The sequence below is a fragment of the Mchenga conophoros genome, linkage group LG19, assembly GCF_057382185.1.
Source record: "Mchenga conophoros isolate Kocher_MC1m ecotype Shallow Benthic linkage group LG19, M_conophoros_male_GT1.1, whole genome shotgun sequence".
Taxonomy (NCBI): Eukaryota; Metazoa; Chordata; class Actinopteri; order Cichliformes; family Cichlidae; genus Mchenga; species Mchenga conophoros.
The window spans coordinates 28,562,380-28,588,377 of NC_140544.1; the positions used below are offsets into that span (position 1 = coordinate 28,562,380).

At 39.9% G+C, this 25,998-nt stretch overlaps 1 protein-coding gene across 1 annotated transcript in view; it reads right to left on the reverse strand.

Moving 5' to 3' along the window:
* Positions 1–3,215: 3,215 nt before the first annotated feature.
* Positions 3,216–25,998, reverse strand: part of prkcha (protein kinase C, eta, a) — a 29,098-nt gene continuing 6,315 nt past the window's right edge. The window contains exons 2-14 of the mRNA XM_085256603.1: positions 24,923–24,986; positions 21,545–21,692; positions 21,416–21,450; positions 21,217–21,299; positions 17,694–17,823; positions 17,469–17,602; positions 17,236–17,367; positions 15,915–16,088; positions 13,270–13,424; positions 9,051–9,189; positions 8,243–8,431; positions 4,692–4,838; positions 3,216–4,572 (exon numbers count right to left, since the gene is read on the reverse strand). Coding sequence (XP_085112729.1) covers positions 4,423–4,572; positions 4,692–4,838; positions 8,243–8,431; positions 9,051–9,189; positions 13,270–13,424; positions 15,915–16,088; positions 17,236–17,367; positions 17,469–17,602; positions 17,694–17,823; positions 21,217–21,299; positions 21,416–21,450; positions 21,545–21,692; positions 24,923–24,986 — 1,680 coding nt within the window. The 3' untranslated portion in view covers positions 3,216–4,422. The remainder of the gene's footprint in view (positions 4,573–4,691; positions 4,839–8,242; positions 8,432–9,050; positions 9,190–13,269; positions 13,425–15,914; positions 16,089–17,235; positions 17,368–17,468; positions 17,603–17,693; positions 17,824–21,216; positions 21,300–21,415; positions 21,451–21,544; positions 21,693–24,922; positions 24,987–25,998) is intronic.

The window sequence follows — 25,998 nt, forward strand, 5'->3', positions numbered from 1 at the left end:
GATGGGCACCAAAGCGATGATTTCCAAAGAACTATTTGCTGAAAACTTGGTATATCATAGCAACAATATCTGAAAGCCATGTCCTTAAGAAATAGGAAAAATTCTGCAAAGACCTGACACAGGACCTACAGAGGATTATCTGACTCCTCAGTTGAGTCACGTAATGTTCACTGAAGCCTCATCAGTTTCAGTGGAAGGGTAGCTATCAAGAAGCCATTGTTAAGGAAGAGAAATAGGGAGAAAACACTGAGATGTGCCAAATTACATCACTTGTAACAGGTTGTATGTAATGTTGAATCGAAGATTAAAATTTTGGGTTCAAATGATCATTAGTTTGTATGGAGAAAGTCAGGAGAGATCCATAACAGTGAGTGTCTGCATCCATCTTTTTGAACAGTCCTCTATACCAACGGTTCACTCCTAAGATTGTGTTTAACAAATACTATCCATATTATAAGAAATAATAATAAAACACATATAAAGAAAATGGTAGGGCAGCACGGTGGCACGGTTAGCACTGTTGCCGCACAGCAAGAAGGTCCTGAGTTCAATTCCACCATCAGGCCGGGGTCTTTCTGTGTGGAGTTTGCATGTTCTCCCCGTGTTTGCGTGGGGATAGGTTAATTGGTTAATCTAAATTGCCCATAGGTCTGTGTCTCTATGTGTTAGACTGGCGACCTGTCCAGGCTGTACCCTGCCTCTGGCCCTATGACAGCTGGGATAGGCTCCAGCGACCCTGGAAAGGATAAGCAAATGGATGGATGGAAACAGTAGATATTTTTAAAACTCAACTGAAACCAGAAAATCACCTCTGAAAGTAACTTAAATTACACCAAAAACTAACTAAACTAAACTTATGTTTACTTTGGGGCGGCAGGGATAGCTCAGTAGGTAGAGTGTTGGCCCCATGATCGGAAGGTCGGTGGTTCAAACCCACCGAACGGCTACCCTGCGGTACCCCTGAGCAAGGCACTGTCCCTACACACTGCGCCCAATGGCTGCCCACTGCTTCACTGATTGAATGGGTTAAATGCAGAGAGGAATTTCCCCAAGGGGATCAATAAAGTATACATACATTCATGAACTTGTAGACTAACGATTCTGTTCTAAATCACAGAAAAAGTTAGTCGCAGGTTAGTTTGTTCTTTGTGTTGCCTTACAATGCTACTAGGTGAACACATATTGATTGTTGCATCTGGTCACGATAGTTAGACAAAGCCTTTGCAGTGACTTCCCGTTAGATAAAGGGTGTGTGGCACAACGCCCCTGAATTGAACTTTATCTTGACGGTTCATATTGAAACCTGGGAGGGTTACATTTTTATTCATTACACAAGGCAAAAAAAGAGAGAAAAGTGTAGAAATTGAAGTTAAATCCTGATAAAATCCTTTATTACTAGACCTAGAAACTAGAGAGACCTGAGGAAATTAGTTTAAAGTAAACCATGCATGTCTACATAGGATTAATTGTGTGTGGGTTTTTTTATATGCCTATTGCGTCCTTTAAATGTAAATCTGATGGATTTTTTTTTTTTTTTATAACATAGCTATGCAATATGTGCTTTGGCAACACTAACTGAGCTTATAGGTTTATTTTGCCTCATTATGCTACTATTCAACATGAAAGTCAACAATGACCTTTCACTTTAAAATTCACTTAGCTGTTGGAGATCCTGTTTACTTATCTCCACACTGTAATTAACATTATGATATCGGGAAGTTGAGAGGTGGTGTTAGCCACACCTTTTTTGTTGTACACTTGAGTATAAAACGTGCCAACAAACAATGCAAGATTAGCCTTTCGTAATGTGTTTAGTGCGAGCAACAAAATGAAGACATTTATATAAGAATGCATTAAGGAAATCCTGCTGTGTGATAACAGCATTAACACAGCTCTGAAAGAGAAGCGTTGAAATGCAAAAGGAAGATTGCATTGTCATTGTTATAAAAGACACCATCTGATAGGAAGCAGTTTTCTTTGTCTGAATCACTTTACGTAAATTCTAAGAGTTTATGAGTAATGATCTTATATTAACTATAGGTCAGAGTGAATATGAGGCCATTATCTATTCATTTACTGACAAAAATGAAGCTATTGATTTATAGATTTCTATAGGGAATTACTTATGTGACGTCTGTGCAGAGAGACTTTTTTTCCATTATCGGTCGCTACTTTGGGGGTTACCAATCAAATGCATAGGACAGCAGGGTCAAACGCTTATTCAATCAGTCATTGCAGAGACACTGCTGGCAGCTATCAGGAAGTCTCAGTAATGAACGCTGAAGGAAAGCTCATAAATCTCTCCTTCACTGAGACACAACCTGGGGAAAGCTGCCAAACTGAGGCACAACAAAGGATAAACAATAAGCAAAGTTGCTTAATCCAGTGTCCTATGCTTTATATAGCACATGTCGACCGTCGTTGTTAGGGAAAGCTTAATGTAGATTAGTGGGCTGCTGTAAAGTCCACATCAAGGCTCTTCTAAATAATGAGTGATCAGAGGCTTAACAGGGGTTTGAACCGCAACGGGAAGAAATTTGTGACACACCACTGGCTCAAATGTATAGACAGGCAGCAAGTTGTGCTGGACCAGGAAAGTTTTCAGTGCAGTTTAGTAGCTAAAACACCATCATTTTAACAAAAGATCTTTCTGCATTTGATTTTTTAATGATGGTGGTGGAGAATCGTCACCATAGCTATTTCTTTGGGTTGAGATGGGTTGCTATGGAGGCCATACTCATGTAAGCTTCCAGTCCCTCATCATGCCACATGGATGGAGCTATTTTCATCATGGACAACTGCTCTGACATGTTTCGTCAAAGGGTCGAGGTAATCACTCATAAAAATTTGTTTTCATTTCATGGTGTTGCTTCACTCAGAGGGGAGAACCGGACTGAAAACCACACCAACATAGCAGGTTCAAGCAGGTTCCTTAGCTCAAAAGGTTTGTTCTGTGCTCAGAAAGCAGAGGAGGCTTCGTTTTGAGGCATTTCCGAGTATTAAGGTGCTAATGTGCAGTATTTAGAGACAGAATCTTGCACAGGACACCCAGCTGAAGAGATAAACAGATGTTGAGACCCAAACTTCCTCATTCAAACTAACAGGAAGACTCCGTCCTGGAGGGCTGGGCTTGTTCGTGTCTGTGCAAGTTCCGGAGGAAAGAGATTCATCTCAACACAGGGTTTTCTTTTCTTTTTTGTCATTGTGTTTTCAAAGTTTTTGCTTTTATTTCCAACATCATGCAGTATACAATACTGCATTTATATATGAATTCAATGTCACCCCCCTGAAAAAAAGCATCACTTTTTCCTCTCTCGTGTCTTCCTTTTTCTAGCAAAGGCGACAGTAGTGACGCTGTGTGGTTTCCTGTTTATTCTCTGCTGGTTTGCTGGCCCTCCACTAGACGCACAGCACAGAACTGCAGGGTTTCAAGACTTACGTGTTTTTCTTATATTTTTTATGGATAAGAATAAACAAACAACAAACAACAAAAACGTGAATTCACTTATCCAAGCAGGTCTGTAGAAAGTGCTGGAAGCTTTCAAACACTCTGGCAACAGTTGGACAATACACTAACAGTGTTGTGAAATCTACAGACTTTTCAATATTTCACAGTTACCATGAATCATCGAGCTGCTTTCACCTCAGATTAAATCTTGCATCATCGTCTACATGCCTGGCGGAGCAATTTACATGGAGAATCACTGCGACGGATGCCAAGTTTTTCTTACTGGGTGTGGGCCACAAATAAAAAAAACACAAATACTCTATTATCGGGAATTCAGTGCAGTGAAATTCTATCCTTTAACCCAATTTCAACCTTTATCTCATTTCAAAACCAATATTTCAGGCTTCAGGTGATTTTAACCCTTTATTTAACAGTGGATGGACTCAGCTGTTTCTGTGTGAATTTGTGTTTTTTCCAGAGTGGAGATGCATCACTCAGAAACTATTCCATCTGTGCATGAAATCATTCCAGGATTTGTGTAACTTTGACTCTTCTGGGAATCTCCAGCAGATTTAGATCCCAATTTTTCCCCCCCCATCTCTGAGCAGCAAAAGAGCAAAAATTGAGCAAATAGAAGCAATTTCATCAGAATACAACATAATAAAATACATCCTGTCCACACGTACATACACACTTGCATGAATGTGTAAATGAAGCCAAAACTAAATGTTATTTCAAAAGCTGGCCACACTCCACATTTGGGTCTGAGGTACAAGTTCTTACAGTTCAAGTGCAGCTCGGGTCCTTGTCAAGCATGTTTTGGCTGGCCACTTGGAACTTTCGCACAGTTATATCTCTGGGAAATGTGTCCGCACCGTGTTTTATATGCCAGTGGAAAATGTTTTAGGCAAATGCACAGACACTGAGAAGAGTAAGGGTGACCGCACGACTGCTAGTGGATCAGTCTCTGAGTCTTAATTCTCCAGCAGTTCAGGTGAAGTAAAGGAAAAGTTTCTGAATTCCTCCTGGTTGATGGAAGGGATCATAGGGTCATCGATGGGCGTGAGCGTGGGCTCTTCCTGAGTAAAATCTGGGTCAAAGTTGTTGACGTCCTCCGGGGTTTTCTGGAGGACAACAATAGAGTACAGTCACACACACAGAATGTGAGACAAAATCATACACTGCGTAATGTCTGGTGAGTACACCGATTATCATTTAGCATCAATAAAATCATGTGACTTACAATCCTGGGCTTGAAAGGTGGCTCAATTTCTCTACGATTTAGCTTCTCCCAGTCGATACCTGTGAAGAAAGCGTGGCTGGTCACAGCCTCCTCTCCACCCTCTGTGGGCACACAGCCCAGACGCCGTGCCGGGTTTTTGGTCAAGAGCTGCGAAGATAAAATGCGGATGAATTAAAAACAATTGATGAATTAAAGACCCAATTTCATCTAAGCTTTAGCTGTCGGACAGATGGCCTCACATCTGACTCTAGAATACTTTGGTATAAAGAGTCCATCGTGAACTCAAGGCCTGCAAGGTGCTGTGGCTGCAAAAAAAGCCCAAATCAACACCCCTCCACCACCATGTTTGACGGTTGTTATGAGTTTGGTCTTCTCCAAATATGACACTGTGCATTATGGCCAGACATTTCCACTTTCGTCTGTCTAAAGGACATTTTTCCAGAAGTCTGTTTGTTCAGATGCAACTTTGCAAGTCTAAGCTGCGCTGCCATGTTCTTTTCAGAGAGAACAGGCTTTCTCCTGGAAACCCTTCAAAACAAGCCATACTTGTTCAGTCTTCTTCTAATTGAACCGTGATGAACTTTAACATTTAACACACCAACTGAGGCCTGTAGAGTTGGGATGTAGCTTTTGAGGTTTTTTTCCAGTTTCTATGAGCATTGGATAGTCTGACCTTGGGTTTAATTTGCTGCGACTTCCACTCCGGTGAAGATTGGCAGCGGTCTTGAATGTTTCCCTCTTGTGAATAATCGTTCTCTCTGTAGAATAATGAACTTCAGATTGTTTATAAATGGCCTTGTAACCCTCCCCTAGATTGATGGACAGCAACTTCAACAACTTTTTAAAGACCATTGCTGCTGTCTTTCATCCTTGGCAATGTGATGACACATACCTGAATGCTTCAGCGCCAAAGCTTATGCTTATACTTCCTGACAAAAAAAGAATTAATCAAATGTTGATTTAGCAGCAACTGCCTGCTACTTATCCTCTTATTTCCTATGGAAGCAATAAGGGTCTACCTAGTTTTTCACACACTGTTTTGGGATTTTTGCTTAGGTTCTGTTAAATAAATACCACAGTATAATATGTCATGTTTTGGAAATCATGTGAGAATGCATTTGCCTTAGCAAGAGCTGCTAAATGCCAAATTATTTTTGTTATGTTAACTTCAGAATATAAAGCGAGTTTGCTTTCCGTTTACCATGACTGTGTGGTTGGTGCAAAATAGGGAAATGTGTAGCACCAGATCAGATTAGATTTCTCTGGAGGGATGCCAAACAGGGCTCAAGTTCATCTAGTGAGTCCTTCCCTCTCAACTGACAAAAAACACACACCCTGAATTGTGTTAAGCTCCTCCCACAAAGTCTTAGTTGGCCAGAGTTCAACTAGTTTCAGTAAAGTGCAGCTGAGGTGTCTCAACTTCCTGGGGTTGTATTCATTAAAACAATAGTGAATCAGCCATTGAACTTTAACCGTTTCTCTCTGACCAAGGTCGGGTAGGTGGTGCAGGTCTTAGGAAGAAGCCCAAACAAAAACAAATAAAAGTTAAAATAGTTTTAACTTGCCTCTGGGGGGGGAAACAGAAAAAAAACACCACTTTGTTTTGGAAAACTGTCTCGCATGGTGACTCTGTGTGCACCTCAGGGATAATGGTGACCTTCAGACCCAGCATAGCAAACTAATGAGTCCCCGTCTCCATTGTGACAGTGTTAAGATTAACCTGAAGACACTGATTAATACAGAGATTAATACATCTCATTGTGTCAGCTCCAAACGATATTAACTACCAGAGACTTTGCCTAAACAAAACCGCATGTCTCAACAATACTGAGCTCCAAGAGAATGAGGAAGCAGCTGCGGAGGTGATGGGGCAATGCCCAAAAAGACGCGAGGTGTCCCAAAAGCATCAAGCTACAATGAACAATAACGAGGATTCATAGAGACTAATGAAACTCTGATGCCTTGCCATGCGTAATTTTATATAATAAACAGCATGTGTGTCGCTCTGCTGTAGTCAGTGTCTCTGCCAATAACGCCTCCAACATGATTGATTGGGAGATGCACAGTTATTGTTCATGTAAGCCTTTTCACCCGTTGCTTTTCCTTTGTACATCTATGTACTGAACTGCATCAGCCCATGGTTGTGACTGTACTTTAAGACAAAAACATGCTTTGTTGAAATGTTGCATTTGTCCCTTTTATACTCATCACTGCTAATGAATAAAGGTTTAAGGTTACAGCAGTTAAACTCAGGGATTTGCAGCTGTGATGACATTATTTCCAGTTACTGAATTAAAACATGTTTGAAAAAAGAAAAAAGGCACACCAGTAGACACCAGTATGGTGCTTGAATTGGAGTTAACTGTAAGCATGACAGAGTAGCAGAGGTGACTCAGTTCAGGAGCAAACTGACCACAAAACCAAAGAAAAACTTTTCCACTAAAGCTGATGCCATCTTTCCATGGCTGCACGTCAGTTGTGCCATTCTCAGAGCCAGACCTGCCATGTGGGCATTTCTGCATGAAGAAGCCGTTCTCCTCTACACTCGCAAAAAAGACGTTTACGGGAAGGCGGGGAATATTAGAGCTGAAACTTTTAGTCAATCAATCGGTCGGCTGGCAGAAAAATCAATTCAACACTTCCAGCTCCTGAAATGAAAGGTTTGCTGTTATACAACAATATAAATTGAACAACTTTAGATTTATTTCTTTTTAGATTGTTGATGCTGGGCTGGACAAAGCGATCAAAAGCGCTTTGTTTCAGCGCTATGTGATAGTTTAACTTGACCATTGGCATCTACCAGCCTTCAGGTATTTTCACCATGACTCACAAACTCGTGACATTTCTGCAGCCATTCTCACACGACCTTGAACAACCTGACAACTGAGCTCCATGAACTTCCTTTTAAGAACAAGGTGATCTTGGCAATGGATCTGCCTCCAGTAAAAATAGAGCAGCAGCGTTTAAAATCCACTCACACCAGTCAGTAACGTGTGATAGTGGGGGGCAATGACAAATCGGCATGGGGAGACTGATTTGGTGCTTCCTCAGCCATGCGGGAATAACAACAAGGACACGAGGAGAACAGTGTGAGAGAGAAGGAATGGAGAGGAGGTGCAGTTGTATTTATAGCTTGTGTGCTGTGGCTGGGCAGTGAACCATGCCTTAATATAGTTATGTAAAGACCCCAGCCAAACAGCTGGCTGGAAGACTGTGTGGGGTTGCCACTCACTCTGCAGTCAGACGGTGTCAGTCAGGCAGACAGACAAGAATCTGGCTACTGATACAATATCCAGGCATGGAAATGCTCATCCGTTTTTCTCCACAGAGATGTCACAAATCCACTGACAAATTGATTTCCTCTATCATTACATGAGTTTAAAAAAAAGCTGTTCTGACATTTCCTGCAATTGTATAAAGCAAACACAGTCTGACGGCGCTGGTCTGAGAAGAGTGAGACCTGGCCTTCACCCAGCTCCATTTATCATTAAATTTTTATTGCTGGTGACCGCAAAAATGTGAATAAAAGATATTACTCCTGGCAGACTCACAGCTTTCAGTATATTGACTGCCTCTGTGCTGAGCCAAGAGGCATAAACAATCTCTTCATTGAGGATGGATTCAAAGAGGTCATCTTCATTTTCCGCCTCAAAAGGAGCATGTCCAGAGAGCATCTCATACAGTAGCACCCCGAGGGCCCACCAATCCACAGAAGGCCCATACAGCATCTCTTGCAGGATCTGTGAAAACATGTCAGAGTAGAAAAATGAAGTTGAGCATGAGTATGAGATTTTAGAGAGTCTCAACAGCAAATTTAAAACCACTTTATGAAGTTTAGTTAGGGGTATGTGCTGGATTAGCGGAGCTACACACTGAGGAGTAAGTGTTGAGGGCAGCAAAGGGGTCTTTCATAAACGCAGATGCACATTCTTGGTTAGAGAAAAAGCTCTCAAACACGAGGATGCAGGCCATCTTAATTCCTCATTATGAAAGCCAAACACGCCTCTGAAGGCGCAGTCTGAAGAAGTGGAAATCTGGGCTTGTCAAGTCAATAAGTTGACCTCACAGGTGTGCTGCCTTCCAGTCAGGAGGGAGGGAGCTTGAAGTGCCGGGCAGCGACCACAATGTTTGCTCTTAGTGAGGTGGTGTGATGGAAATTAAACATATGAACTCAGAGAACCTGAGCTGCTGGAAGCTAAAGATGGCCAAGTTTATTCTTTAGTGTCATCTTAAAAATGGAAATGTGAAAACATTGCTTCAATATATGAAATGTTCTATTATAAATCTGGAGCTGAAGTATCTGTTATTTTGAGTGCCGACTATGTTTTCTGCTGGTTAATGTAGGGGGGAGAAACTGACCTCAGGGGCAATATAATCCGGGGTCCCGCAGAACGTTCCCGTGGCAACACCTTCAAATATGCCCTCCTTGCACATGCCAAAATCTGCCAATTTGCAGTGACCGTCTTTGTCAAGAAGAACATTGTCCAACTTTAGATCCCTGAAAAGAAAGGCAAACGCAAAAAGGAACAAATAGATGAGGTATTTGCTCAGGGACTGTTATTCAGCACCTATAAATCAGAAGCCTGAAATAAGCCACCAAAAATCCAATTCAGTGCTCAGACTCCAGTCGCATCCTGCTGGTCTTGTTTCTAATTATATGTGAGGAAGGTAGAAATTTGTGGTGAGACAAAAGGAAATAGTTCTCTGAAGACAGTGACACTTAAAGCAGAGGGAGACACTGACGGGCAACTCCCTGACCCTTAACTGGCAACCAGTAAAAAAAGAAAAATCGTTGGAGCTGGGGTTAAACACCGGTGCCCTCGTAGCTTACCATCTGCACGGAGTCAAACTGGATGGTACACAGAGAACCACACAGAGCCATTTGTGCACCCACTGATGATGAAATGCACTTCACACGGATGAAAGCAAACCCTTGCATATTTGACACCAAGGGAAAAAGTGTCTGTGTTTATTCTGCTCCCAAAAAAGCAAAACTTCTTCTCCCAGTTATTCCATTTTATTGCTCTGCCTTTGTGAAGCAGGCTTAGCTTAAAGCAAAATACGTAAGTTGTGACCACTTGATAGAAAGATGCATTTTGTTTTTTCTGCCACTCACTGCTAATATGCACCGTCTTCACAGTATGCCTTCCACGGGTATATTTTCCCCTCTGCTGACTGTGCATGGGGATGTCTCCAAACCAAACACTGGAAAAATCTCCTGTCCTGTGTTCACGTCAGCTGACAGAGCGATTACAGCTGTCGAGTGTGGGCTCTGGAGTTAAGCTCTAATCTGTGATCAGGTGACTCAACTTCAGACAGTGTTACATAGATGGCCTGATCCTAGCTGGACAGTGATACTGTTAATGTATACATAACAGGATGAGAAAAACCAAAATACAGAAAGCCTGACTGTAAAAGACTGAGGGTCAGGAACCAGTTTGGTTCGATTAATCTAGTCTGCCGTTCTCTATCTTAAGCCGATTGTGTAACGCTGATCACACACAGTCTAAAACATGGCAAAGAGAGCAGCTCTGACACTCACACATCACAAAGTACACACAGACTGTGTTAAGCTGTGTTAGGGATAATCACAGCTAGGAAAACAAAACTGGGAAACTGGACGCAGGAGAAAGTATTTTTAAGTAGGTGTCTGAGCTCTTCCAGTTATATGGCCAGTTCTGCTTCTTGATAATCGTTCGCACACTGCCAAACCATTTCCTGGACCATTATTGGGTTTTTTTTTCAGTATGAATGTGTCCAGTGGGAAATTTAACCGCCTCTTATCACTGAGCTACACAGAACCACACATCACTCACTGCACCTAATCATCCTGTATGAGCTCCTTCATCCAACGACTTCACCACATGGGAGAGACAAGTCTGACTTGAGCCAGTTTCACACATGAACTCTGGCCGATGTCAGGAGAGAAAATGTTGTCACTACTGCCAGTACTCTCTTTGATTTAATTTAATGTAATGTTTACCTGCATTTTCCACCTGCTAAAGCAGAGAAAATGGAAGTGCTGCAGTGCACGGGCGAAAACGACTGATGATGGAAACAGGTCAATCAAACAATGCGATGTCTGCAGAAAAAAAAATGCTGCGGTGCAAAATGAGTCACTGAGTAGGAGATAGAGTTGCACTAATAAAAGAGATTCCAAAGAAAAGAGGAGGAAGTTCAGAAAAAGTTCTGACGCACAAACTTTGTTTTTTTCATTATGGTAAGAGTCTAATCAAACTATCAAAGGCTCCTAAAATGTTATGCATCAACCTAAGGATGCGATATATATCACAACTTGCATAAGCCTAAAAAAAAAAATTGAGTATTTTTTTATCTATTTTGTTCAGTCTTGAATTTACTTGTTCTTTGCATATGTGGGTCAGGACAAAACAAAGAGACACACAACACCTCCCTGGCGGAGTTCAAAACAGGCTTCACAAAGCATGTGTTTATTGCACGACACTGAGCAGCTGTTCGCCATACAGCCTTTTTAATCCTTGTGGATTTAATTGGCTCTCCTCATGAAACGTGCTCTCACTCTTAAAAGCAGCCAGTGTGGATTCAGACTGCAAAACTGAGTTTTCATGTCTAAAACCTCAAACTGAAACCTCGAGAACTGTACACGTCTTTTTAAGGACAAATACAGGAAACGCAAGGACACGCTGTGGCGTCAACTGAGAAGCTTCAAAGCCTCAAAGCCTTTACCTGAAGCCAAAAACCCCCACACACAGTGTAAAAGACACGCATATTACACAACACAAGGACCGAGGCTACAATTTTATTCTTCCCACACTTGCCTGATGTCAGAGTTACTATTCTGGATGCTTTTTACTTATTTAGTTATAGCACGCAAGGTGCATGCAACCTCTTCAGCTTGCTGTCATGCTATGCAGTGCATGCTGAAAGGAGACTCAGACATACTACTAAGTATAACTCAGGATTTACTGATGTTCCTTTTCCTTTTTCATTGTGTACTGGCAGGACACCAAAAGATTTCCCACTCAACTTTCCTTGAGCGGACAGTCCGAAAAAAAGGTCTTTGAATATATGTAGCTATTAGAAGCTGAGGAAGGGGGATCGTTATTGGTTCATCTATTCATAATTCTTGGTAAAAGCTGGCGTTCTGTCACAGAGCCTGACATGTGTGGACACAGTGTGTTTCTATAGAGATGAGAATTCTCAGGAATCTAAAATGTAACAACATTATCACAGCTCAGGATGAGATACACGCATAAACACAAATATGCGTTTATGCGTAGCAACATTATTGTCAGAGTCTTCTGTGTCATTAATCCTTATCAAATTCAAGGTTACAGGGAGTATTGGAGTCTATCCTGATTGTTGGATACACTCTGATCACGTCGCTAATCTATCACAGGGCTAACATAGAGAAACACATAACCATTCACACTCGCATTCACACCTACAGTCATTTTAGAATCACCGTAATCCTGCACATGTCTTTGAGAGAAAGTTGGAGTACTTGGAAAGAACCCACACAGACACGAGGAGAACATGCTAACTCCACGCAGGAAGGCCCCAGACTGGATTTACAGTGTTGCCTGCCTCTCTTTTTGCCTCCCTAAATAACCGTGGTAGTTTATGCTGAAACCATAACAGTGAAAAGTGGCAAGTTTTCATTTATTCTTTTATTTACAGCATGTTTTAAGTTCATTATAGATTCTCAGCTTGAGGAATACACTTCATTTGTGCACGTCGTTAATCTGTATCCTACTAAAACTGCTGAATGAAGCATATAATTGTTAAGTAGGTGATGCAGAAAATGTGTAAATGTTTTACTTGATTCAAATCTGCTGCTGGAAAATATATATTTTATATTTAGAGCCTGAAGCAGAAAGTCTGACTTAACAGAGAAAGATGATAATTACTGTCATCATCCGTTACTTTCAGCTTCGGTTTTAAGCTTTGTTGAGTCAGCGAATGCAAAGACACACTAGATGTGTTGAACGTAGTTTGTAGTACAGTGTGTGTTTGTGTGTGCTTGCGTGTGTGTGCGCTGACACAACAAGATTTAGCAGCATTATCCTCCTTGATATGATTTTATCATTTGTAACTTGAAATTTGGATTTTTCTTTTTATATATAAATAAAGACATTTTTAACACAAATTGATGGCGAAAAGGCAAAAGTGGTGCATAAAGATGAATCAGAGAGCAGGAAATGGAGTGCTTCCTGGGAGAGAACCTCCACACCCTCCGCTTAATGCATGAATTAAGCAAACTCTCATTAAACCTGCAAGTATGCTTGGTAGCACATTTTCATTGGATGGTTCTCAGCGGCAGTCTTCTTTAACATGACATATGAGTCTCAGGATTGCAATGTTCTGATTTAGTGTTCACAGCCATGTAGTACTTCACATGATTAATGTATCATATATGCAGTTTCCTCTTGATAATAAATTGATTCCGACATCCAAGAGAAGAAACTGCATAATTAGTGTCTTTGCAGTAATATTACACTCTTTATGATATTAAAGTTTTTTTTTAAATATAGTAAACTATGGTAGTGAGCTCTGAGCTCGCTATAAAGGCTAGTTCGATTGCTTTATGTATTTATACCTGTAAATGATGCCTTTGCTGTGCAGGAACATGAGCGCAGAGGTGATCTCGGCTGTGTAGAAACGGGCTCTGCCTTCTTCGAACTTCCTGGACTTCTGGATGTGGAACATGAGATCGCCGCCGTTCACAAATTCCATGACAAAAAAGAGACGGTCCTGCAGTGAGAATTAGGAGATGACATTTACACGTGTGCACACAAAACCCCCATTGGGCACACAGAAGCTCCCACGTTATTAAGCAGTCCAAGGAGCAACGACCGCAAACATGCTGAGGCTGCTTCAAGGATGTTACATGGCTGCTTCTCATTAACTTCAGATGCCTGTATAATGTGTTCCTGTGCAACCAACTGCAGCTTAAAGTTAGCAAAAAAACCAAACAAACCCTAATCTAACTCATAAATCTTTCTTTCTTTCTCATTACAGGCTACGGTCGATAGGTGATCTACAAAATGGGAACCTGGGGAAAAGACTGCAGTACGACATGATTTAGAGATCTGCCTCTTGAAGTGATCTGGGTACTGAGGCACAGCTGACTCTGTTTTACTGGTCTGTGGTTTAGAGAGGTCTGGCTTTTTTTCCCCCCTTTTTGCACATATAATGTCCAATAAGGACGTGCTGCACAGGCAAAGTAGGGAGCACTTTGTATGTTCAAAGAAATCTCTCTGGGTTTTTCTGTCTTATACGAGTCAAACTGACTTGTCAGGCCATCAGAGATCTGGCGTGACAATTTACTTTGCAATACTAAACCCCTCCATAGATAACTGCTCAAACATAAAAGCAAGAATGGACGTCACTTCCTGGATCAGCTCTTTAATTTGCCAATATAGTGGTTACTGGGATTTCCAAAGTTTTGCTATCCAAAGAGTTTCTCCATTCATCCTGGAACCTGACGAACATTAGTCTGACTGTCTATTACTACTAATTTCCTGGTTAGCACTTTAGATGACCTGTACACATGAACACAGCTCCACTTCTTAAACCCTCTGCTTCAGATTCAGGTTATGTTTAAAATATATATAATACATTAAAACTACAACAAAGCAGCCTTTTTATTAATACAGTACTTGAAGCATTCATGCCGGAGGTCAGCATGCCGACTGTCTGATCCCTGCTTGCAGGTAGGAGTCGTGGTTAGGGTTAGGTTCTTGTATCGGACTAACGAGGCTACTATGTAAACACGGCAACTTTTAAGCATACTCACATGAAATGAGCTACTAATCTCTTTTGTTTTTGCTTATCTGTAGAAACAAAAAATTATTACATCGAGATTTGTTGCGATTTAAATGCCATCCATCCATCCATTCATCCATCCAGTCGCTTCCGCTTATCCTTTTCAGGGTCGCGGGGGGTGCTGGAGCCTATCCCAGCTGTCATAGGGCGAGAGGCAGGGTACACCCTGGACAGTTCGCCAGTCTGTCGCAGGGCCAACACACAGGGACAGACAACCATTCGCACTCACATTCATTCGCACATTCACACCCAGTGACAATTTGGATTTTCCAATTAACCTATCCCCACAAGCTGCATGTCTTTGGACGGTGGGAGGAAGCCGGAGTACCCGGAGGGAACCCACGCAAACACGGGGAGAACATGCAAACTCCACACAGAAAGACCCCGGCCTGGTGGTGGAATTGAACTCAGGACCTTCTTGCTGTGCGGCAACAGTGCTAACCACCGTGCCACCGTGCTGGCCGATTTAAATGCCTTTTTTTAATATTTTAAACTTAATCTGAAGACTCCTCCAGGGCAATCAGTGTACCTACAAAGTGGGCCTTGAAAATGAAAAATATGCATATAGTTAGCAATGGAATATCATCTCTAAAAAACATTCTACATATTTTAGTTTGAATTATTGTGAAATGGAACTATATGCCATGCAGAAAGTGCCGCTAATTGTCCCTTGCAACGTGATTTTGTGGTATTAGTGTGAACTGAATGACTCTATTACCAAAATATAGAACAATTTTACACTTCTGGTATAATAAAAGGTGCTTTTAAGTATTTTGTCAGGAAACAAGTGACAGGCATTTAAATAAAACAAGGCGTTCTCGTGGAACAATAGCTGTTGCATTGTTTTGTCTGGGTTTGAAACTGTTTGCGCAGCAAGCTCACTTCGATCTCAATCAGTCGTGGTTCAACCAACCAAAGCAGATTAGAAATATCCCGTCTGAGCCAGAAAAACAGCTCTGTCAGTCAAGCATCATTCACTGGCTTGTGCCAGGAGTGAACAGACATAAGATTGGGGAACTGCTGCCACCTTCTGACCACATGATGCACTGGCATCTATGGAAACAGACCGATATTTTTCTATTTACATTTAGCACCAGAAACCAAAAGTAGGGTATGCCTGAGTGCCGTGACCCTTACTTGAACCAGTTCTGTGGATCATTTACTGGTAAGCAAAGCAGTAAAAATGAAAATAAGGTCATATGAGGCCACGACATTTCTAAAGCACTCATAAGGAAGATCTGTGCATGACACAGACATCATGAGCCAAAACATCCCCTTCTATTTTTCAGCAGAAATGTTATCATTATCACAATCTTCAGCCATTTAAGGCGGGGTGAAAGCTTCTCATGAGTGAAGAGGGCTAAAAGTCACAAATGAGTTTATGTGAAAGAAGTGTGCGGCCATGCTTTCACTGACCGGTGTCTGGAAGCAGCAGTACAGCTGTGTGAGGTACGGGTGACAGCGGGCCAGTGACAGCACCCTCTTCTCTGTCATGGTGCACTCGACGTCATCATCCTGCAAAATGATGTCCTTCTTCAACACCTTGACCGCGAAAACCCGATCTCTGCCATTTAGTCTCGCCAGCATCACCTGGAGAGTAACACAAACATAGTAACAGGAAAAGCCACGTGAGAAAGTGAATGATTTGCTTAACTGCTAATAAAATGTGCTAAACTTGACAGCGACAGGATTTAGGGTCCTTCCTGGAAACACCTGCTAATCATTTAGAGTGCTGGCAAGTAAACTTAAATTTAGTATTTGCTAAAAGTGTCTTTTTTGGCAGCAGTTTCCATTAGTTATCATTTGGACCGATGCGCTGTTTAGAAAGTCGCATTGTAATGATGCCTAAACGAACAGGACTTCCTTCCACAGTATTTCTGTTTAGGCTTTACAAAAGGTTTTGCAGTAATCTGCAGAGCAGCCATTCTGATATTGTCTTGTGAGATATCTTAAATTCACATAAAAACTCCAAAAATTATGGTACTTGTGCTACATTGATCTTCAAAAACAAATCAGCCAAAAACATTTTCCCACTGGCATCGTGGACTGTCCAAGCTTAAGGGACACAGTGAGGTTCTTCTTGTGTCAGGGTTAATAGATTCCCTTTATTAATTCCTGCAGGGACATTAATTCTCTGCTTTTTATCTACTTTACCATCCTTGATATTATGAGCAGTGGGCAGCAATCGTGCATTGCCCGGAGTAAGTCTGTGCATCGGTCAGAGGAACAGTAACGAGACATTTGCAATGGCGAGATAAACTGGAGGACGAAGCCAGCACAAGCATGCTAAAACCGACCCAGAAGGGTTTTGGCCTTCTGTGTGGGTTTTGATGAGGAAACAATGCTAACCACAAACCACCATGTTGCAGTTGGCTCTTTAAACCATCTCTATTTGCAAATTTTGGACTCATAATTGAAGCTTTTAACCTCTTTAAGTGACCGTTTTGAGGCCTCAGTTGTTAATGTGGGGGAGGCATTTCAACAACACACACTCTTCAAGCATTTTTTTGAATCTCTTTAGCCACTGGTGAAAGGGTTCGCTCACTTTTCAATATATGGAGATCAAAATTCAGTGTTTTTTAATGCCAGTTGTATATTTTTGTGGTCATGTGAATGTTTTATTAGTCAAACGTTAGAATTAAGCTGCTCTAATCCATTTTTGTCCAGTATGAGCCAATGCTCATCATTACACTAAGTGCACAGAGTACTTCCTATAATCTTATTATCTCATTCCTACCTTGCCAAAGCTGCCCTTGCCCAGCACTTGAAGGAACGTGAAGTCTGAAATTCCTAGCCGTGGCAACTGCTGCTGAGTTTCCGTACAATCCCTCCCCTCAGATGGAGTCCTCGTCTGTTCTGCGTTTTTCACCTGTCAATGCAAAGAGAAAAAGACAATTTTCTGATTACACTCACGTTTGTGATTAGGATTTAGAACTGTTCCGTTATTCTGGAAAACTCAGACGTTTGTACCACTGATTTCCGTTTGGCAAGTCCTTCTGCCTGCAGACCCATCTCAGCGAGCTTGTTGGCCAGTTCCACACTGTTGACCCCACAGTTGGGAGCAACGTTGCATTTGCAACGGATGTGGACGTTCATTTTGCAGACTGAAGAGAGAAATCACAGAAACGGTGACTCTATATGAAAGACAACTTTTGGATGCAGATATTGAGACATGAATGCTGATGCGAGTCTTACTTTTACAGTGCAGCCCCTGTCTGACAATCCCCCACAGCAGCGAGCCACAGTGGTCACAGAAGGTGGGCGACTTGTAGTTATGCATGTTGAACTTGTGAGGGATGTTGATGCTGAAACCTTGATTTATAGGCTGCAGAAAGAGAGCACACGGTAATTACGAGATGTAAAACTGCTTTGCAACAGCATCGTCCACAATGCATTTTCAGTTCAACTCAGTTTTATTTGCACAGGCCAACATCACATGTAGAAGTTCAAAGGGCTTCGCAGGTATAAAAACACATGAGAAATAAAGTCACTTACATATTAAAACATTTAAACAAACAAGCAACCCATCAGAATACACATTTACACACATATATAAAACCACAAACGCAGACATACAAATAACAAAAGGAAAATTAAATCATAAATAAAATCCTGTGAAACAAACAATCTTGGAAGTAATAGAACCAGAAGACCAATATGTTGATGAATAATGATGCCTATCTTCTGTATCTACCAGATTACGTGAGGCTCTACAGTCGAATTATAGCACTAGTTTAGTGCTAGATTAAAAGAGATGTATTTTTTTGTGTTTCTTCAAATCATCTGTAGAGTTTGCTTCCCTATTTTTTTGAGGTAGGTTGTTCCCAAACTTTCCCTACTCAATAGCTCTTCTAAATGTTGGGATGGGTGTTGTTTTCTAGAAACTCAATGTGCTGGATTTCTAGAAATTAGTGGAATTTACTTAAAACTAGTGCCAGTGTCAGGCAATTTTCAGACATGTACCAGGTGGATCTAGTGAGCCATATTTGTTTTTTTGTTTTTTTAAGAAAACAAAACAAAACCCCACACTCTATTTTAAACGTAGAGCAGCAATACTAAATGCTCTTTTGGATCTTTCCACAATTTCGTATATATTATTATACAGAGCTATAGTAAGAAATTGAACCTGTTTATAGACTTTTAAGACTAGACATTGTAAAATATTTGATCATCTTATGACATAGCAGTTTTTTTAATTTATAATTGAATTGCAAATATAAGTGGTTATTTTTATTGGAAGCGTTATTAATGCTAAAATAAATTTAGTAATTCAATATTTGTGATTTATTTAAGTTTGATTAAATTAAGTGTAATAAAAATGAGTAGTTATAATTGCAATTGTTACTTTTTGTTATGCAGTTACAATTTCTATGTCAATATATTGTTTTTACTGTTTCGGTTTTCCTACAAACATGGAAAATGTCAGGACATTGTCTCAAAGATGTACTCATGTTTGTGGAGCTGTCTACTTGCCTCTTTTATATAAGTGCCATGCTCTAGGACAGCACCTGTAGTAGGATGTGCACACATGCTCAGTTCAGAGAATTCAATTTTATCTTTGTAGAAAAGTTTAAATGTTTAGTCACATGATCTTATTGCAGGTACTGGGAAGCAAGTTGCTTGTGTCTACTCAGGGCTGTACTTTGCTATGTTTGTTACATTTATGGAAACTGCCAATGTGCATCAATAAAAATGTTCATACACTAATGTTCCTTTAAATGTATGAGGAACTGGTATGTTACTATGTTAACTTCACTGACATTGATCTGCAACATAAAAACATCCTACAAGTAAAAAAAGGCCTGTAATACGCTCCAATAACACTCGAGGGTTGAAATTTTGAATTTCTACGTATTTTAATGAGTGCCCTATAAAGGGGAAAGAAGTTTTATTTTAAAATCAGTTCTGTGAGATAATGGAAGTCATTGTAAGTCTGCTAAGAAACTGTAATGATGTGTTCTGTTATTTGTTTTAGTTAATAACTTCACAGTCAAGTTTCAAGTAAGCTGCAGCCTTCTCGCAATCTTTTTGGGAAGTCCAACAAAAAGAGCATTGCAGCAAAAGACAAAACAAAAAAAACAACCAATACCTGTGCAATACCTTTTAGACATATGATATTTAGTAAAAAGCTGTTATCACTTAAAGGTAGTGAGATTTGGAAAAATATTCCAGCTGTAATAAGAGAATACATTTAAAACTCATCTCAAATGATGGCTAAAAAGGAACCAGACCTGTGACCATTCATTTTATACTAATGTGTGTTATCTTTAATGCCGTATGTGTTTATATTTATTTGTTGTTCTGTGTTTTCTTATTGTACTGTGGATTTCATGTATTTGTTGTCTGGACTATATTGTTGTACGCTGTCTGATGGTGTTTTAATTTTCTTTGTTATTTATCTTTTGTCTGCCCTGTCAGGGACTAGAGCTAGAAAACTGTTTAAGGTTCATTCTTGCACATTTGCGTGATAAGTTGATTAATCTGCACTGTCCCTTTTGAATAAATACATTCAAAATTCAAACTCGTCCGCAGGAAATGAATGCATGAAGAAGTTTTTTAGAATCATGGTGAGTCTGGTACTGTCAGACACATCTTCCTGAAATGGAAGAAGTTTAAAGCTTGCATCACAGTAATGATCATAAGACTTAACTTTTGGTTTTATTCTGTCGGCTCCTAATTTGCAAATGAGCAGATCATATTTTATTTTAGGACTAAGCAAAATTTTTATCTTTAATTTTTTTTAAATTGCAGTCATCCATTTGTTAAAGTCAGCCACCCACCATTTGAGATGGTGAATGAGTTCAGTACACTGTCACCTGGCTCCACAGAAATACGCTGTCTAGCATCTGTGTAACTACAGTAACAAAAATTTATGCTGTCTAATAATGTTTCCATGCATGTAAAGAAAAAAAGTAATGGACCCAGACAGCTACCCTGTGGAGCTCCAAAGAAGAAAATGTGCAAGCACCTTCCATGAAAAGAATTTCATCTGTTTTGACAATATGCCTCATACTTATGTTTAATTTCTTAAAAAACAAACAAACAAAAAACTCAATTACTCTCTGTCACTTATGATCAAATAAGACTTTTAAAGGAACATAGCATAAAAGAGACAATAAGTCTAAAGGAATTATATAATGATGATTATACTATATTTACAAAATTTGTAAATGGTGTATTAAAAATAAACATGCTTAGCGTATAAATTTTTATTATCCTGTCAGATTTTAGGGAAGAGAAACTTGTAATATTCAGCAAAATATAACAAAACTAAGGGACTCTCCACCATTTGACCTTAGAACTGAAGAAGCGTCTCGGATGAGAGGTGAAACGTCTTCAAGCAACTTAAAGAAGTCCATACGCTTTTCTTTGCAAGCTCCTTTGAATAACAAAACTAAGCTACATAGTTGCGTTCAAACTGCTAAAACTGTCATGGATGTATTTATAGAAGCATAAAAATTTATAGTGTTCATATGTGGAAAATAATAGTGTAGTACAGTGTTCTGCCTCAGTGACCAGTCTAGACAGAATATAGAAACAGGAAACAGCCTACTGATCACTGCAGGTGTTAATCAGATGCGTGTGTGAATGTGTGTGTAGGAGGGGGAGGGTGCTTTTTTTTGACATTCTGTATTTAAACAAAAAAAAAAAAAATCTGTAAAGAGAACAACTATTTAGAAGTAAACATGCTGATTAGAGTGTATTAATGTGTCGTTACCTGTTCTTTTGCTGTTTTCTTCATGCGTGGACAGACAGTGACGACCTGCTGGTGGCATCGTTTGTGCACCACACAGGTACACACTGAAAAAAAAAAAAAAAAAGACAAGACAACAAGTCAATGGCGGACTCATAACAAACACAGGTGTGTTTAGGCAACTGTGGTAAAAGGCAGAAAGAGAAAAACAAGTTCTGCTTACCTTGACACTGGTAACCCTGCTTTCCAAAAACACCCCTATTAACATAAAAGAGAACACATTTAGATCCAGTTTACATTCTACACAGAGATGCGCTGCCAGCACTGAATCACCCATGCGTGACTTTCTCACCAGATGAACTCTTTGCAGTGAAAACAGAAGGTGGGCTGACGGAGGAAAGTGGACATAAACTTGTGCCCATTAACCTGGTGTATCCTTCGCCTCACGGCTCCCTGCCGCTTCCTTGTAAACTGCTTGAAATTCTTCACTACGGCCTCATCTGGCAACAAGACAAGAACATAAGTTTGTAACATAAAAAGCACAGAAGAAGTGCGTGAACTCTTAGAATGGATTTATCACATTATGGGATTTCTTTAAAGTGGATATAAAGTCTTTATTTATACTTGAATGTGAAATATGAATTATTAAAATCTGTGTTTCTGCTCAACTCTGAGGATATTTCAGCTCAACATCACTGTTTTGCATTAATTCAACAGGTTGTGATTTTTCTGGTTCTTTTAGATTTGAAGTTTGATGACGTATTATTTAACTGTATCTGACAGTTACATGTGATGGTGCTGCATTACAGTCTGTGTGGTTGCGTGATTTTAGCGAGGGGGTGTCTGGGTTACTTCTTTGGTTCATTTTGACAGCTTTCATCAGGATATTTCTGGGCACCGCAGGGAGCCACTCTCACATAAAAATGTCCTCTACACACCCACTACAGTGTATGGACAAGCAAGAAAAAGGTGGAACGATTAGCATTTAAAAGCAGACACTGTTATCTCTCACAGTTCTAGGACTACTCCCAGGGACTGTAAAAAAACAACTTTTTTATTTTTAGGATGAATTATTGTCAATCCTCTTATCTTTCAATCAACTGATGAACTGTCTCACAAATGACGTAAAAAATTGCCATCGTTGTTTCCATGAACTGCAAGATGGCATCTATGATATATTAGTTTTGCCCAACCAGCAGAACAAAAGTAAGACAGACAACCAACAAGCAAAAAAAACAAAAAGAAAAAGAACCAAGCCCTGAATTATCAACCTGATAAGCTGGAACAAATAAATGTCTGGCATTTCTGAATGATTTTTAGAATACAAAACAACAGTCTGATATTACTTATTTGTAACCATTTAAGCCAACGTAACAGACAGACACTGCCTACACAAAAAAAAAGTCTAACAGAGAATTTTCCATAACTAAAAATAAAAACTCCTGACACTATTAAAACATGACTTCTTTCCCATATCACATAACCCTAGCATGATTCACAATATATTTTATTTTTATTAAATAAATGAATTCAGTCATCTGTCAAAGATCAAACAAGACTTTGAAAGGAAGGCAGAATAAAAGAGACAAAGAGTCTAGAGTTGTCATATTGTAATTTATGTTGTGAACATCTACACTGTAACTGTGTGTTTAGACCTAAGTAATGAAAGTCAGTAAAGAAATCTGCAAAACCACACAAGCATTACACATGCATTACGGAAACCTTTTTGCTGAGCCCACACCCCACCCCTGCAAACAACACATAGATGTAGTGTGGTTATTGTATGAAAAGGGGGCGTTCATTTCAGACTAAGAGCCTCTACATATACTGCAAAGCCCAATATACACACTACACATATTTAGTCCAACATATATTTTGCTTCAGGTGGTAGTGCGCTCCACGGGCGACAGGTATTTCTTGAAAATACACAACATCTTAATTTAGATTTATGCATTTGATGTGGTGTTTGTTGCTATTCATTGTGCTCTTGGCTACTCTGTTACGGTCTTGTCATTGAATATATATCTATACATCAAGAAAGAGACTCTGTGGAGCAATGCTTCAGATCACTGAGGTTTGTGGGTATTTGTTCATGCACAGCTCTCATGGTCCTGGCACAACATTTCAATCAGGTTGAAGTCTGGAATTCAATTGGGCCATTGCAGCTCCTTAATTCTTTTCTTTTTTCAGCCATTCTGTTGTAGATTTGCTGGTTAGGTTAATCATAACGTCCTAAACCTAACCATTCACCCACTTTTTCAAATAAAATAGTTTACAAAGGAGTTCGGGGTTGAATCAGTAACTGCAGATTGCCCAGGTTCCCATAGTTGCAAAACAAGCCAAAATCATCACTCCTCCAATGTGCTAGATAGTTGTTGTGAGGTGTTTGTGCTGACAGATTGTGTTTTGCTGCTAAGTTGTTCGGCCTTGCACAGCTCTACTGTACATTATATCCACACATCTCCACTTTGGTCTTGTCTGTCCAAAGGACATAGTTCCTGAAGTCTCCTGGTTTGCTCAGATGCCCCTTTGTAAACCTAAGATGAGCTGCTATACTCTTTGTTAGAGGGAAGAGGCTTTCACCTGGCATTCCTTCCAAACACATCATTCTTGTTCAGTCTTTTTCTAACTTTGCTGTTATAAACTTTAACACTTAACATGCTGACTGAGGTCTGTAAAGTCTGAGATGTATTTCTGGGGTTTTTTTGCAGTTTTTCTGAGCATTGGACAGTCAGGGTGAATTTTGCTGAGCTGTCCACTCCTGGAAGGATTTTGGCATTATTTCAGCACACACCTGAATACTCCACAGAAGCAAACTTCCAAAAAAATCTGCTTTTATAAAGCTGGTCATACTTGCTGGTGATCAGTTAATCAAGTCAATTTAATGAGCGGCACTTGGCTGCTACCCTAGTCATTTCTATGGAAGCAGTAAAGGTGCACTTTGTTTTCACACAACTTTAAGCATTTCTGTTTGCTTTTCCTGTGTTTTCTTGACTGTAGGCTCTTGTTTCTGAGAATTAATTAATTGGGAACTTGTGTGAGGTGGCATAGATTTGCCAATGATGTACAGTCTCAGTGTAAAAAAAAAAAAAAAAAAAAAAAAAAAAAAAGATTTCAACCACACTGACCTACCCTATCACAAAATATCATCTTGATATGTAGAACTGGATGTTTTGTGGCTATCTGCATCCTCCTTGAGGTCAATCGCATTAATGATGCGAAAGCTTTTGATTCAGCTGTTTTGGACGTGGATTATGTCCACAAGGGAAGAACATGAGAGGAAGAACATTAGGAGAACCTTTTTTAGACCTACATGAGAAAACTGACAGGAACAACAGAGAATGTAGCCCAGTGTTGTTTTTAATCAACTTCTGCTTTAACAGTCCTGCACCATCACTTCCCACTCATCTCATTTAAATGGCCTTGTCTCATTGGTGAAAGAGTTTGTACTTAAGTTAGCGCCTTGATGTCGACATCTAAAAAAGGCAAACATTTTTCACATTCACGTGCATGCGCACGCACCTATCAGAGCCTTTGCATTGACAGACATTGGTATTTAATGAGTCAGATAATCATTATTCATAAGGGCAAGTGGAGTTTCACAGTAGAATAAAGGTGAAGGTAACACAGTGGAATTGTTTAAATAGCTGGCATTGTTGTTATGTTGCTCTTGGAGGGTGTTGACATGTAGGCACGAGGAGAACAACTAGACTGTGCGTTGCATACATACCATCTACAAAAGATCCGGTGAGTGTGATGTGAACATACACCTTGCCCTCTGGTTCCAAGTCCATCTGCAGATTCAAAGACATGACACGAAATGATTTCACTACACCCAGACAGTAAAACTGAAACACACATCTGCCACAGTGAAACACGGTTCTAAAGTATCTGGCTAGAAGCAGAGATATCCAAACCAAACTAGCTTAACCAAACTAGCTTACTAATATTACACAAATAACAAATCAGCCATTTATATACACTTAGATTGTTCAATCTCAGATCACCACATTTTTAGAAGATTTTTGCTCAGTGACCTTTGATTTGGCTGAATTTTTTATGCTTTTGGTCATATATAATAAACAAATATGACCAAAACTGTGACTTCTTCCCTCTTCTTCTTCTTCTTTTTTTTTAAAAAAAAAGCCCGTCCACCCGCTTTCAGGCCTTTTTTTTCTGCCTTGAAATCTGAAGCAAAACATGTATACCTTAAAACACCTTTAAAGAGCCTCTCTCAACATAAAAATGAATCAGGGTGTGTAATTTGGCACAGATACATCAAAATGACCGAGTATTGGCTAGTTACAATATGGGGAAAAAAGTGAGAAGTCCTTAAAGTGTCATGTTTGAAGAAAAATAACTTTAAATAATTCAATAAAGAAATTACATTTCAGAACACAACTAGTATAAATTTTGTATGTAAATGTAAACAGTATTCTACACGAACGGAAAAATAAAACATGTAGAACAGTTTTTAATTTGAAATTCGTAACTATTTACATCACATTCATCTTCTGTGCTGGATTAAGCAAATATGACATTATGGCAAAAAAAAGACCCTAAAATATCAGCGAATATGCATACCGTTCATTTCCATGACCCATGGAAGAGTCTCATAATTCAGGTAGAGTGTAAAATATAATGAGACTAGGGCACCGGTTTAGCTCAGCGGGTAAGCAGGCAACCACATGCCGCCTGGCTCGAGGCCGACCTGCAGCCCTTTGCTGTGTGCCTTTTCCGATTTCCTGCCTGTCTTCACTTACCAAAGCAAGATATATATATATATACACACACACATGTGTGTAT